The sequence below is a fragment of the Mixophyes fleayi genome, chromosome 3 (assembly GCF_038048845.1).
Source record: "Mixophyes fleayi isolate aMixFle1 chromosome 3, aMixFle1.hap1, whole genome shotgun sequence".
NCBI classification, from domain to species: Eukaryota; Metazoa; Chordata; class Amphibia; order Anura; family Limnodynastidae; genus Mixophyes; species Mixophyes fleayi.
The window spans coordinates 270,306,329-270,321,778 of record NC_134404.1 but is presented as its reverse complement, the minus strand read 5'-3'; the positions used below and the strand labels follow the sequence as shown (position 1 = coordinate 270,321,778).

Genomic DNA, 15,450 nt, shown 5'->3' with positions numbered 1-15,450 from the left:
AGGAAAACCAAAGGTATACAATTATATTTCAGTAAAGTGAAATGACAATGAAGTATGACTTTTGTATACTGATTGCTAAAAAATGTATATAGAAATGTAAAAGGGCATGCCTCTAAATCCTGGACAAACATCTTGACATTTAGAAAGGACACATCAAAAGGGATGGAAATTCTTTCGTTGCCTCCTTCTGCAAATGCTGCCAGTGCTATCAAACCATCAGCATATTCCTTCTTTGCTCTTTCATATTCATCTTCTCGAGCATACTGCAAAACATCAAAACAAAAGTAATAGAAGTTTTTCATAGGACACTGTCATCAGTAGAGTGGTTGCATAACTTTGTAGGGAATAATATGTCCTTTTAAAACTTTCTGTAAGATGTTTAGCAGTTAACTCTAATATAGAATAATATGGAATGAATGTCTAAAAACAAATTAACACAATTACAATAATGCATAACATAAGTGTATTTATGCTAACATACAGGAAAAACTGTATTTCTGTAGCTTTCATTGGATTGAATTTGAGCTAATTTTACCCTATTTAGTCTAAGTTGTGCAGTGTTAAAATAAAAATAGAATGTACATAAAAATTGGCATTCAAGAACCAAGGGATCAAGGTATCTGCAATCACAAGGAGAAACTCCCTCCATACAGCTGGTAGTATGATGATGACAGATATGGCAACATCCATCATTTCATGGGTGGCAAGAACAAGATGAAATTAACATAGTAAAGCTACTCACACAAAATTCTCATACTGCCACTTTTATCTTCAGCTTAGTCTATTGTGGGGCAATTTTGTTATTGTGTTTTCAGTACTACATGATGTTCATTTGCCACCATTTTAAGGACTCTTTACCTTCACTTTATCCATCCTCCATTTTTATAGATGACCCCTAGGGTTTGATTTAGATTTTTCACTTGGCCATCTTGACCAAATTGGCCAACAATTGCTGTGTATGTGGGGCTCAAAACTATCACCAAATGGACTGAAAGTAGCATCGAACAATGACCTACATCCTTGCGTGTGTGGAATGATCATACAACCAAGACATGTTGGTAGACATGCAAAGTTTTTTGATTTGGTCCTTTGGTGCTCAGATGAACATCCACATCAATGCATTGTAACTAGCTGGCAATTAATGTCTTACTAACCTGACTGGATGACAATTATGGTCTGATTGAAGAATGTGTGATGTGGTGGATAAATACAGTCTACCTTTCAGATTGTATTTTGTTCAGAAGGAGAACTGCAGTACACCAGGGGGTAAATGTATCAAGCTGAGAGTTTTCCGGCTGGTTTGAAAAGTGGAGATGTTGCCTATAGCAACCAATCAGATTCTAGCTATCAATTGGTAGAATGTACTAAATAAATGATAGCTAGAATCTGATTGGTTTTTCAAACACGCCGGAAATCTCTCAGCTTGATACATTTACCCCCAGGCCACAATGAAAAGTAAATTCTAGAGAAAATTTTCTTAGCAAATCTAATAATAAGTAGCTATAGGCAGTACAACCTATTGCAACCAGTCCCATCAGGTTTGATTAGTATATCAAGCTAATGAAAGGTAACGTTTGATTGGTTGGTAGTAAATAATATTTTGCCTTGTTTACCATATTTGTAAAAACAACTTGACAGTTTTAAAAACAAACAATGTAAATAAAAATAATTTTAATGTACATGTCCCTACAGGAAGTAGCTAGCCATTATGATACAATGACAAAGCTGTAGAAAGGTTGCTAAAATATTCATGGACAAAGACACATTGATTTTTCTGCGCTTATTGATTTTTTCACATATCTTACTCTAGTAAAACCTTTTAGAAAACAAGCAAGAATTTGAAGTGTAATTAGAGATTATATTTGACTAAGAGCCTCCTCGGATTCTATGGTGAATGTAACCCAGACCGACTTTGCATAAAATATAGAATTTGTCTTTTTCTTTATAAAACGTGAAAAGGTGAGTAACATACGTGCTTGACTTCCATGAACAGCTCTCTCCATCGCCCATTGAGCAGGAGGAGCTGCTGCTTGATGTCCTTAGAGACTGTGTCATCGCATGTCTCAATCAGAAAATTGCCAGAGTCATTCATTGTTGTGTGGTGCTGGATCAAGTGAGGCAAATGGCGAAAGAACTCCTAAACAAGAACAAATAATATAAGGTATGAAGGGAACAAACAGAATATTCTGACATGGTTGAGTTGAGTTGAGTTTTGCCAAACTAAATAACCGTATAATAGTTTTAATTATTATCCTTGTATATAGACAGTGGATACATATTCCACAGCAATGTGCAATGAGAGTATTTTATGCAGGCCCATCAATCACTGCCACTGTGGAGCTTATAATCTGGTTTCCCTAACACAGTTTGTCAAAGGCCAGTTCACCTACCATTATGTCTTGGACCATGAGAGGAGACCGGAGCCCCTGACTGAGCCCACATACCCGTATCAGCACCTGAATGTTAATGATGAATGGGGCTTGAACACTACATTTGAGCACACGGTTGGGCAGTAGACAGCCACAATGAAAGCACTATCTCTTTGAGAAGGAAAACATGTTATGTGTATATTGCATATATAAAACCTGATTGTTACTAGAGCGGTTGTAGAATTGCCTAAAAACTGGTATCATGGTAACAGAAGAAATTATGACTAGCTTTTGGTTGGTCATTTGCAGGTCAATATGGTGACAGATGTGTTTTGCTCTCCTGCATAACATAAGACAATACACCTGAACAGACAGAAACTAAAATATTTTTTTATTTTTTTTAAAATTTGATACCCACTTTTAATTTAATTTACAGCTACAAAATGGTACATTATACTTAGGTCTCCCATCATTTTGGAGTGTAAAAGTGAGGCACACATGTGACCTGAAGTTTGCTAAAGCCAATACCCAAAACTTTCTTTTATGTCTCATGTAAGGTAAAACTGTTAAAGGATTATCTTTCAACTTGCTTGGCTGATTTGTTTATATTTTGAGTTTAATTTATTGGAAAATAAGTATAGTAAGATTTTGTGCAAAATAAGCAACTATCCGTAGAAAACTGAAATTTATAGGAGTCCTAATTTTACTGCCGTGTATTCACTGAAGAAAAAAAAATAAAATTAAAAAGTATAACCAAACAATTCTACATATTACACTCACCAATTCGTGATAAGTCTGTGTTCCCATGGCAACTGACTACTAATAAAATCTTATGTAGTGTAAACAGCTGTAATGTTGTAGTCAACTTACATTATTTCTTAGTGCATAATTCCTAGACATTCACTATATGGACAGTATTCATTGGTCACATAATATGTATTACCAAATCATTACAATCAATTTAGTGAAACATAGTGTGGCTGGATCATTTATAAATAACTTATTGTATGAATTTATTTAAAGAAAATAGCTCAGGGATCTTATTTATAGATGTACTGGTTTTGTTGTATTGTGTGGCACTGTGTATAGGAAATGCATTCATTTTTGAGGTATATGTCTGATGCAATAAGCATTTGTTTGAGGAGTCTGTTGTGTAGCTTCAAGAGGAAGTCCTCATTAAGGCTTATTAAGTCTATTCATGTGAGTAACCAACATTTCTTTTTTAGTCTAAATGCACCACAGAAGGTCGTTACTGGTATTCCTGAGTGGCCTTTTGTCCAGAGTGTTAGAACCTGTCTGAACATTGTAAGCAGCACGTGACGTAGGATATCACAGATAAGTGTACATTTAAATCCATGTTTTGGGAAACATATTCCATCCTGATACTAAAAATAACTCAGACTTCTTGGGGTCAGCAAACAGTTCAGGGGGCTGCTTACCCCCTGCTAGGCTGTGTTCAAAACTGTATAAAACAGCACTGGTTTGTACTGAAATGTATCATTATTGTTCCATCTGAATTTCTGATCACTGGTACCTTCAACCAGTGTGAACTGTCTTTATCAGAATACTTCAGCGAATAAACATCACTTGCTTCAAGATCCTGACAACTTATTCCCTGCTGTATTTCCTGTGACCTACAGATTAGACCCAAATCTAATCTGTTTCCGGCTGTTCTGAGGTTTGGATCCAGCTTTCCAGTACTAATGCTTTGCTGCTACCCAGCAGCTCTGGCCAGTGTGATAGGCCAGGGGGGATCCATCCACAGCAACCCTGATCTATATGAAGAGGTCAGGGGTACCAGCCCAGGTGAAACAGCAGGGGGGTACACTAGCAGTGACAGTTACCCAGAAAGACTGCAGTTCTGGATGCCGTTAAGGAGTCCAGTGGTGGAATTATTGTAAGCCCCTCCTACTATGGCGTGGGCACAATTGGGATAAAGAAAGAGAACGGTAGCAAAGTAAGCTCTGTCGGTTCCCAGCATCAACAGACAGGGTGGTCCATCCTGTCACACATGTATTTTATCAAACTGGTAGAAATTATTATATGCAAAGAGCTTTCCTGTGACATTGTGAGACCATTAGGCTAAATAACAGAATATGAAACATTGATGGAATGAGCTTGTCAACACCTTTGATATCTCACCAATATTACTAAAATCCTAATTCTCATCAGCAGTAGAGGGACACAGATTGTGGGTTGTCCCAAAGCCACCTTAAAACAGAGGGGAAAAATAGATGTTCCTATCAAAGGTGGCCTCTGCAGATATGGCAATTGCTAAAATTTGTAAAGGGTATGCAGAAATGACCAGGTTATTGTTCTACAAACCTGGTCCACTGTCGCCCTATAATGAATTACCTAAGAAACTCCGACTGTCCTAGTCAATCAATGTTTCCATCAGCCCAGAGCGGATCGGTACTCCAACCATATAGTAGAACAGTCACATTGCTGTCATGATCCAGGTGGAGATCAACTGAAAGGATGTAATACATCCACTCTTAAGTCTCACATAAAGGAGCAAAAGGGTGTGTCCTGGACAGATAGATCCACAGATCATGCACCAACTCCAAGGAGTAGAGCATTGCTTCCTTGGAATTGCTATAGTGATGCCACAATTTTCACTAGTTCTTGGTTGATATGAATGCCAGAAACAACTATAGGTTTGAATGAGGAAACCATATGCAGGACCAATTAGTTTTTATGAGAACAAAGAGAGCTGCCTGTTCAGAGACGTGGCTAGCTAAAATAACAGCTAGAAGAAAAATGACCTTGCAGGTGAGACAACACAAAAGAAGAGTTAAGAGGCAGGAAAGGAGCACCTTGCAGGACCTTCAAAGCCAGGTTCAGGACCAATGAAGTTAAAAAAGAATGGGAGGATAGTCTACTGTTGCCCACACTTTCTAAAAACACTCTGATGGCAGCACAGGCAACTGGCACTAAAACCCACTGAAGACAGAAACCTGCATCTTCAACAAATGCATAGCTAAGCCATTTTCTGGACTTATCTGAAGAAAACATTTTTGGGTGAAAATTCCATTCTTCACAATTAGGATTTCCAATCCCTACGACATATACAGGAAAAAGAGGGCTTCCATGCCTACAGCATGGTCTCAATAACTGTGTCTAGGCCCTATGCTTAAAAATGATGGCACTAGGAGCTGCTGTTTTAAAAGCACTCCTACTATTAGTCAGTCACATCATAAATGAGGTATAATTGAGGTATTTTACTGGTACCCGATCCTGAAAGTACCACCCCTTCAGCAAACCCTTGGCTCCAAGATGGCCCCTGCACTGCTGGGTGAGCACATTTGCCTTTCAGCATTCCCTGCCTGGGACACTGGGGTGAGCAAGATGGAAGGACCAGCAGTAAGGTGAAGTTATGGAACATTCCCAAACCCCTCTTCACCCTAGGTAGCAAAGAGTCCACTTGACCCGCAGCTGAGGCTAGTAATAGAGATGGGAGTGAGGGACTCAAGCAGTGGAAATGTGTGGATGGAAGGAGTGAAAAATACCATTATTATACACATATATATGTTACACAACGCTTATAATATTTTAATCATTCACAACCATCCCTGCCCCAGTGGAGCTAATAATCTCTGCTATCTATATTCAATACCACACACACACAGGTCATTGGACTGTGGGAGGAAATCAGAGCACCCAGAAGAAACTCAGGAAGGAACAAACGCAGGAAGAACATAAAAACTCCACACAGAAATTAGTTTGAATAACTTAAAAATCTCTCTTGGTGGCTATTATCAAACTAGTTTATTGGTCAGAAAAAAAAATTCAATATCAGGTTCATTAGGCTTCTCATCCAGAACTGGATAGCAGAGTTAATTAAGCTAGCAGTTTGTTAAACTTATTATAACACGGAACAAACTACAGTCTGCAAGTAGGAGTACAATAAAAGCCCTTCACTCCACTCACCTTTTTGGCATGCTCTGGGTGGTCTAGCATCTTTTCAGCATCCTCCAGCCAGGCTTGCAAACTAGCTACTGTATTACTGTACTTATCCCAGTTGGCGACAACTTCCTCAAGCATGCTTCTGACACTCCTCACCTCCACGGATAGGTTTCTCCACTGAACGGTGGTCTCGTTCAAAAACTTTGTCACACTTTCAGCTTCTTCAGCTACACATGACCCCAAAAATAATCAGTAAAGACCAAGATATACATTTTTTAAAATTAAACAATTGTATTCGTTAGCTACACTCCCATATGCTGCACCAAAGCTAAGTACCACACTATTGGTGTCTTGGAAAAATTGTACCAAGACACAAATTTTACTTAGACTAATGTGTTTACAAAAACATTGCACATTGCTGTAGCGTGGGAAGTGACAAGCTGCCTGCAAGCTTACCATCTGTTTCTGTTAACAAAACCTTGATGATGAGCATATTTCTATTATAGAAGGACACTGACCCACACACTGACTCCATAGAGAATGTAATGTTTTCTACAAATTTGCAATGTCTACAACAGTGAACAGCCAGTATGACCTACATGGAATTCTCCTATTTTACTCACATGCTAACCTCTAAACAACCATATTAGCATCTACAATATTTCTTCTATGTACTGGATTAAAGTGAACATTAAGGGGTATATTTACTAAATGGTGGGTTTGAAAAAGTGGAGATGTTGCCTATAGCAACCAATAAGATTCTAGCTGTCATTTTGTAGAATGTATCAAATAAATGACAACTAAAATCCAATTGGTTGCTATAGGCAACAGCTCCACTTTTTCAAACCCGCCATTTAGTAAATCTAGCCCTAAGAATTATAAATAAATGTATGAAATATTCTTTCACTAGAGTGCTATAAGCAGACCATAATCTCCTTATATAATTTTGATACTATTCTCACAGTAAAACAGCTTGACTGTGTCATCTGGTTTTAGGAGGCAGGTCTGGTGCAATTAAGGAATGGAATGAGACCATTGGAGGGAATGTCAAAATTTCTGATGGTCACAGAGCAGACAAAGAAGCGATATAAAAATCTCCCAAAGTTTGCTCAAACCCTGTTTGGGATTTGTAGCATAATACGTCTAAATAAATGTCGCCATGTAAATTTGACGGTATGGAGCACAATGAAGCCAATAAAATGGCTTCCTTCTTCCGTCACACATTTCCAGATGCCGGTGGACATAATTGCCATAATTGCGCATATGTGTGTGTCCACTGTCTGGGCATGCTCAGAGAAATTTCATGCAAGATATGATACTGACCTATATGAGTGCTCAGTAAATAATAACACAATCTTACCTGATCCATCAGCTTTCACATACATCTCAGCTGCTTGCTTAAGTGACTGGCTGGTAAATTCATATTGCTCAAAGAATCTATTGCCATCAATAAATGTCTGCAATATTAAATATTAAACTCCATTATACAGAGAAGCATACACACTTTTTATAAACAATTATAAACGCAGAGCAGATAATATTGTACTCAGATAAGGTACCACAGTGACATCACTGGACTCTCTGGCGATGTGCTATTGATATTGCTACTGACTTGACATTTCTAAATTACATAACTTTATTAATTTATTAGTCATTTAAAAAAATGTAAAACAGCGCTGAGACTTTGGACTACACCCAGTAATGAATCCACGTGGATAATAATAAAGTGTTTAATTAAACTAAAAACAATATACAACAGTATATAACTTCAATATCAGTGCACTGATAAACCGTTCCCACTCCACTATCAATATGCATGTAAAGGCTGGTTTATGTATACATATCAATCTGTAACTTCAGTCATTTGAAAAGGATGTATTTATTCCTTCCCATACGATACATAGATTATGTTACATTGTTTTTCCATAGGTCATTCAAATGTTAATTTGCATTGGATATCTCCAGATAAACCCCATATCAAACATCTTTGTGATAAAAAAAACTTTAAACGGTAAACCGTTCAATTGGCGTGACGATCTTGACTATAGATTGAAGCAATAGAATTTGTCTCAAACAATGTTGAGTTTTTTGAGTTGTCCAATTGAACCCACAGGTTTTTTTCAGCAGCGGGTCTCCGGACATACACTCAGTTATATTAGGATATAGACAAGTGTTACAGCGCCAAATTTATTGTGTTTGTTTATTAGCCATTTATTCTGGCTTTGGTTAAATTCTAATTCTTGAAAAAGTTTTAACCATAAAGTGAGTTCTAATAAAAATAATATTTTAAAAGATGAAAAGCATTGTCTAACGGCAGTTACCAGTACATATTCTTTTTTAGCTTATTCAGCTACAGTATGTCTAGGTATTGCAGATGCCAGAAAAAATGTACTCTAACATACAAAAATGGAAAAGTCCTTCACCATGAATTCTACAGCACATGTTGCCATGGTGATGTGCTACACAGTTTGCATTAGATTGAATGCGTAATTAGGGGAAGTAAACATTTTAGTGCCATTAAATAGCTAACATGTTTCACATGTTTAACATGTTTATATTAGCCTATTTTATACAATAAATTATAATGATTATTATTAAATGGTGCATTGCAATAAGCTAGCACTGCCAGGTAACTATGCAAAAGGCAAAAAAATATAATCCTATATTTTTGTGTGGAAATGTCCTTTATATTATTCACATCTAGGATCAGCTCACTGTCAAACCCAAAAGCAGGTTTGTTCTGTCAGTCCCAGACACACAAAGGTTCTAGGTCCGGAATCTCAAGCATAGTGTCCTGGTCAATTTTTTTAAAAATATATATACTTAATGAAAACAATTTGATACATTTAAATGTGTGATTCCAGAGAACAAAAACATAGTTTTATTAGTGTTCAACTTTATACTGGTTGTGCATACATGTGACCTTAGATGTAGGATCAGACCCTGGGTCTCCCACCAACGCCCCTATCAGAAAGGGAGTAAATACTGCAATCTGCATATAAAATAATCCATCCAATCCTGCGCCAGGGTCTGCAGCATTCAAAAGGTACTTAACTCTACCTGTCACATCATCCTGGCTGATAAATTCCATCGACTACTACCTAATAAACATATTTTTTCTATCATACTTTTCCCAAATGCCAGGCAAACCAACAGTGAACATAATCCACTCAGGCTTTGCTGAAAAGTTTCTCAATCACATATATATATATATATATATAAAAACATAGACACTTAATAATTCTAATATATGACAAATGCAATAAAGCACCTACATTAATCTATGACCGTTAAGAATTGGTATTGACAATCTGGACGACCATGAGTTATCAAATTTTAACATGCCAAGATAGTTATGGGACTGTCAGACTCATGACATATGGGAGCCCTGATGTAACTACGGCATAAACATGAATGTTTCTATGACTTGCTGTCTGGTTTCCATCACATTGCAGTCTTATTGAAAAAGGGAATGCATTCAATTCTTAACAAATATACTTAGTCCGCAGTTCTTGGTTTCATCATAATTCTTTATTTCATCATTTGCAATTCAAACATTCTGAGACTAGTTTTACTCACTATATAGCTTTGCAGAAGAAGTTCCACAGAATCTCTTCTACCATATTTGATGATCCAGGACTTTAGCTTAGATTCTGCCAGGACTAAAAGTGCTAAGAGGCGATACTTTAATTCCATGAATTCTAACTTTATCATATGGAGCTGGGATGAGGAGGCTACAAAACTGAACCTGAAGAAGAGAGAAAAAATCTGTTTTATTGCATGAATTACATACATAAAGATGTGCAACTCATTTCTAAGAACCACAACACTAAAATAAAATGAATAATTTTCAATGACCCCAGCACGACGAGCAATTTGTTGATATACTTTTAATACTAAGTAAAAGCAAAGCCTCTAATGTCTGACAAAAAGTTTCATTCACAAAACATAACCACACTTGCATGTGTTCAATATATATATATATATATGTATACACATATATATACATGTATATATATATATACATGTGTATATATAATATATATATATATATATATATATATATAGGTGTGTACACATACACGCACACAGAACCTACAATACAGAGTCACAAACAACGCAAATCTGTAGAACTCACATTAATATACAAAGAGTGGCATTTAGGAATCTGGTTGACAGGTAATTGTGCAGACAGAGGTTCTTTGACCCACTGCAACCAAACAGATTCTTTCTGTTATTTTTCTTGTACAATTAGGAAAATTAAAGCTCATTTCTGATTACTTCCTATGAGTAACTACGCTTTTTCCTAGTGTACCAGTTTTCAGAAATGTCTATTAGAATGTATATGATTATGCAGAAAGACGTACAAGAAGTAAGAACATCAGACAAGGGTTATAGAGAATACGCTATAGGTGGTTATATGTGGATTGAACCTCTGAAAGGCCCAGAGGATTCAGCCTGAAGGGTAATGACCACAGCAGGGAGCCTGCAGCAGGCCCTGATGTTTCAGTGGAGTGATACATGACTGGAGGCAATGTGAGGGTTAATATGTAAGGACAGTCAGGCACTGCAGTGGATGTGACCTAAACAGCATAAAGATATAGAAAATATATAAACAGTGCTCACTGCCCTAATAAGCAGTTAGTAAACAGATAAGTGGGGGCTGCTAAAGTAAAAATATGTGCAGTCTTTCAGAAATGTGCTAAAAAATGGGGAATACCAAGCACTACAACATATATGAATGAATGTGTCAATGTCAGGGTGGATGCAATACATACTTGCCAACTCTCCCTGGAATAGGGGTGATCTCCCTCACTCCCTGAAGAGTATGGCATTCTCCCTGATGCTGAGCCAGTACAAGACATGGTTGACAGTTCAGAAATGGTGTCCTATGTCCATGTATTGATGCCTATAGAGGTGGCCATTTTCATGGAGACCAAGATTTAATCAAAGACTGACAGGTAAGACAACATGACTTCAGTAATGGAGACAGAAATGTAAAAGACACTTCAGTCTAGAGATTCATTAGCTGCTTTTCTTTAACACATAGTTGCCTACTCTCCTGGAATGTCTGAGAGACTCCCGCATTTCTGGGAGACCTCCCAGGAGAGCAGTGCAACCTCCCGGTTCTCACCCCAGCAATAGATAAGTGGTGGGGGCGGGGCTTAATGATGCAAATATTGTGTAATTTTAGCAATGCAACATAATTAGATGTAGATACATGTCCTCTTGGTCTCTCTGAATCTCTTGCAGGTACTGGAGGGTGGTGCAGAGATATGGGATGGTGATGACGACTATCAACAGCGCTATCTACCTGCTTAATTCATTAGCATGGCAGCTATATTAGATCAAGTTGAGGATATCTATCCGCATCACTTATTTGTCAATCCTATTTGTACTACTGCAGGAGAAGATGTACATTTAATTTTGAAAGTTGTATACAATAGATGTGGAGGTGTTTGCATTTATTAATAATTGTCAAGACACTACTCTCTCTTGTGTATATGACACTTCATTTACATGTTTATATTGTGTATAAATATGGTAATGCAACTGGAGCATTCACTGCTAACAATGGCAAGCTGCAACTCTACACTATCGTCAGTATACATACTTGTTCAGCCAAGTACTACTGTTTTTTAAGCATCTTGAGATATGCGTGACTAAACATCAACAATTTCATGCATATTCTCGAAACGTAAATTCATCCAACTCTAAATGAGGCCCAATCTCTTTGTTTGTCATCAATTTTATGGATAATGCAGTTTTTATATTTGCAGCACAGGATAATATACTGAGATAAAATGGATGGAGATTGTCACCTTCTGAAGCACCCCTGATTAGCAGAAATCCTCAAAGTCATTTTAGCCATAAAAATGGTGAAATTTTCACACTAATGTGCAGGTAATAGGAATTCAACCACTACTTTCATGTAGTTGATGTAGGGATGATTTTGCTCCATCCACTGTGCATTTTATTGAGGTATATAAACTATTTATGGATTAATAGGTGTACATAGGTGTACATAAAATAATCCAATAAAAGAAACTTTACGGCTGGTTAGAGCCAGCTATGCAATGCTGGCTGAAGAAGGGATTCTAAGATCTGCCACAATTTTCACAACCTGGTGATCTGGGGTAAATGTATTAAATTGTGGATTTTGCAAGTGAACTATATAACTCTATTGAAGGCTAAGTGGCTTTTCTGAGTAAGATGCTGGTACTTCCACTCCGCATAGTCTGACTAATCTGTCAGCATTCACCTCCACAATAGGGTTGCAACAACACTTCTGCATTCTCGGTTGCTGTAGAATCAGCAAGACATTGCCGTTTTAAATTTCCCCTGCAAAATCGCGGAATATCGTCGACTTGCAAAATCCGCAGTGCAGTTTGATACATTTATTCCCTGGTATTTTGCATGCTATGTTGAATTGCTTAACTATTCCATATGCTATCATGCTATCTCATATGTTGAATACAAAAATAGGGGTCATTTATTGTGCAAATTGACCAAAAACCATAGCAACCAATGACAGCTAGCCTCCACTGATCTAGTGCAACTAAGACAGTAAAAGTAAAGATTTCATTGGTTGTGGAGTTAATGCACATTTTGTTAGTATACCCCATATTAGATCATCTGTTTGTATTTATTTCTAAAACAATAATATAAATTTTCATTTAATATAATGTTCAAACATACTGTATTTTACTCACTAGCATGTCCCCATTAAAAAGTCCCCAATATGTCAACTGACATAAAATAAAATAGAATATGGTACTATTAAAACAATTAATTAATGCAAATCAATGTTGATGTGTTTAATGTTGAAATAATGAACCAATTAAAAACCTCTGAAACTAATCCTTATTAAAGTCTGTGACAGGTTTGAACAACAGCATATACATTTTTTGTCTTAATCGTCTTCTTTACAATCTTTTCACAGGTATAGCATAGACAATAGTAAAGTATTCATCAGTGCGCTCCATGCCCAATAAGTGCTCATCTAATATTTTAAATGTAGTTTTTCATTACATTGCTAAAGGATCAAAACACCTTTTCCCTCCCCTCTACAAAGCTTTGCAGCTGCTTGTGCCCAATTTTGATTAATCAGGGATAATAACTGTCTAATGTCTAAAAGTCTCTTTTTACCTTTCTTCCATGTCTTCAAGCTGCTCTACGGGAACCGGGACACCGTTGACAGATCTCGAGCGGTGGATCTCCTGAAAAGCCTTTTTATAACCATCCAGATTCTTTAGTACGTCCTATTTGTGAAGATGAAGAAAATGCATAGGGTGATCAAAACACGGAAAACATTTTGGCTGTATAATCACGAATAATAAAACCCCCCAACAAAGCACCCAGGCTGCAGCGATGAGTCACTGTTCAGTATTTGTGTGCTAGGAAATTTGTATCTGTCACAGTGGTATGCAATTTTATCCTGTCATGAAAGCTAGTCTTAATAAATGCTTTGTACAGATCAGTTGAAAGGCTTTCAGTGACTGCTTACGAACAGAACCTGATGATAATCCATGCATCTGAAGAGATGCAGGACTGGCACTGCCTCTGACTTTCAGGGGCTTCCCTGAATTTAGATCTGACGTCTATTGATTGGATTCACACTGCCAGTTTGGTTTCAAGATTGTAAAATTTCACAGGTTACGCCAGTGTAATTTACTAGGCTCCTTTAAGGCACAGCATTCACAGGTTCAAAGCAGACAAATAATATTGAGAACAGTGTTTTGATTAGTAGCTCAGCAAATTCCATCAAATATACAGCATGCGCTTTGGAGTATTTAAAAATTGCCGTAGGGGGTGTGCTGCATTAATTGAGATGTTAAAAACAGAGGGACTCATTAAGTAAATCCAACTCAGGGCCACAAAACCGCTCTTTGCTTTATTGTGCATGTACAGTAAAACAAACCGTAATTTTGAGTTAAGCACAACTTGCACCCTACACCTGTAGAGGCGGATCAGGGGCGTTCAAGCTGTTTACGATAAAGGTGTACACACATCAGTGTAGCATGTTCCTTAGAGATGCAGCTTTTTAGAGTAGTTTGCATCTCCGATACGCCTCTTTGAGGCATTCAATTTGCAGCTGCTGAAGCTGTGGTTTAAAGATATATGTTGATGATACTGTCCATTAGCATGTATCTTTACTAGCTTAAAAAAAACAACTAAAAAAAAATAGTGCTTAAAACCTAGGCTGGTTGCCGCTAATGCAGGGGGACAAAGAGCGTGGAGTTCCCCTACAAAAGTGACCAGCACCCGTCTACATCAGGCTAGGCTAGTCATACTGCATAGTATCATAATTTCTGTTAGATTGTAAGCTCTCACAAGCAGGGCCCTCCTTTCTCTTGTAGTCTCTTTCCCCCCACTTTCCCACCTGCTTCCTACCCTTCCCTTGTCGCATTCTGCTATCCTTGCCATCCTTGTAATTACTTGGGACTTGCCCTTAGTAAGATGACATGATTTTTGTTACCCATCTTGTATTACTACATGTATCTGTTACTCAAGCTTTTCAGTTCCACTTACTATTTAAAACTTTGTGAACTTCTGTTTGTTTATATGAACTGTCTAACTTTTTTGTACTAAGTCTACCATATATACATAGCTGTCCTATAATTAAACATTAATACAAATAAAAATAATAATAATAAAATAATAATAATAAAAAATAATAATAATAAAATAATAATAATAATAATAAAAATATGTACCAATCTCAGTCTGGTCAGCATTGGACAGAATTTAGAAGCTGAAAAGGGTCTGTAAAAAATGTCTTTAGTTAAACCAGACCCTATTATAGTTTGACCAGCCCAGCTTAGCCTAGCCTGGTGCGAATGACAGGCAGAGACCACAAGTAACACAAGAGACTATTAATATGCTGGTGTTATAAACATATGAAACAAGCTATTAAAGCAACAAAAATATAAATACTGAAATATATAGCATGATAAAATCAGCACTAATTGGCTAATTGTGTATAGACAAATGTGGGGTATGAGTGACCTTCATTGTATCAGTGAGATTCATTCATAAAATGTATGAATGAACCTCGCTGATACAGTGAAGTCAACTGGTACCCAAAGTGGGGTCTATATTCAGGTAGCCAATCAGAGATGCTTTTTCACTTTCTAGCCAGAACGTTCTGATTGTTTATAGTGAACAAGCTTTC

At 37.1% G+C, this 15,450-nt stretch overlaps 1 protein-coding gene across 1 annotated transcript in view; it reads right to left on the bottom strand.

Moving 5' to 3' along the window:
- SYNE1 (spectrin repeat containing nuclear envelope protein 1) overlaps positions 1–15,450 on the bottom strand; it is a 334,503-nt gene that overhangs the window by 255,378 nt on the left and 63,675 nt on the right. Inside the window, exons 13-18 of the mRNA XM_075203581.1 lie at positions 13,425–13,537; positions 9,855–10,023; positions 7,636–7,732; positions 6,300–6,502; positions 1,973–2,137; positions 111–263 (exon numbers count right to left, since the gene is read on the bottom strand). Of these exons, the coding sequence (XP_075059682.1) occupies positions 111–263; positions 1,973–2,137; positions 6,300–6,502; positions 7,636–7,732; positions 9,855–10,023; positions 13,425–13,537 (900 nt within the window). The remainder of the gene's footprint in view (positions 1–110; positions 264–1,972; positions 2,138–6,299; positions 6,503–7,635; positions 7,733–9,854; positions 10,024–13,424; positions 13,538–15,450) is intronic.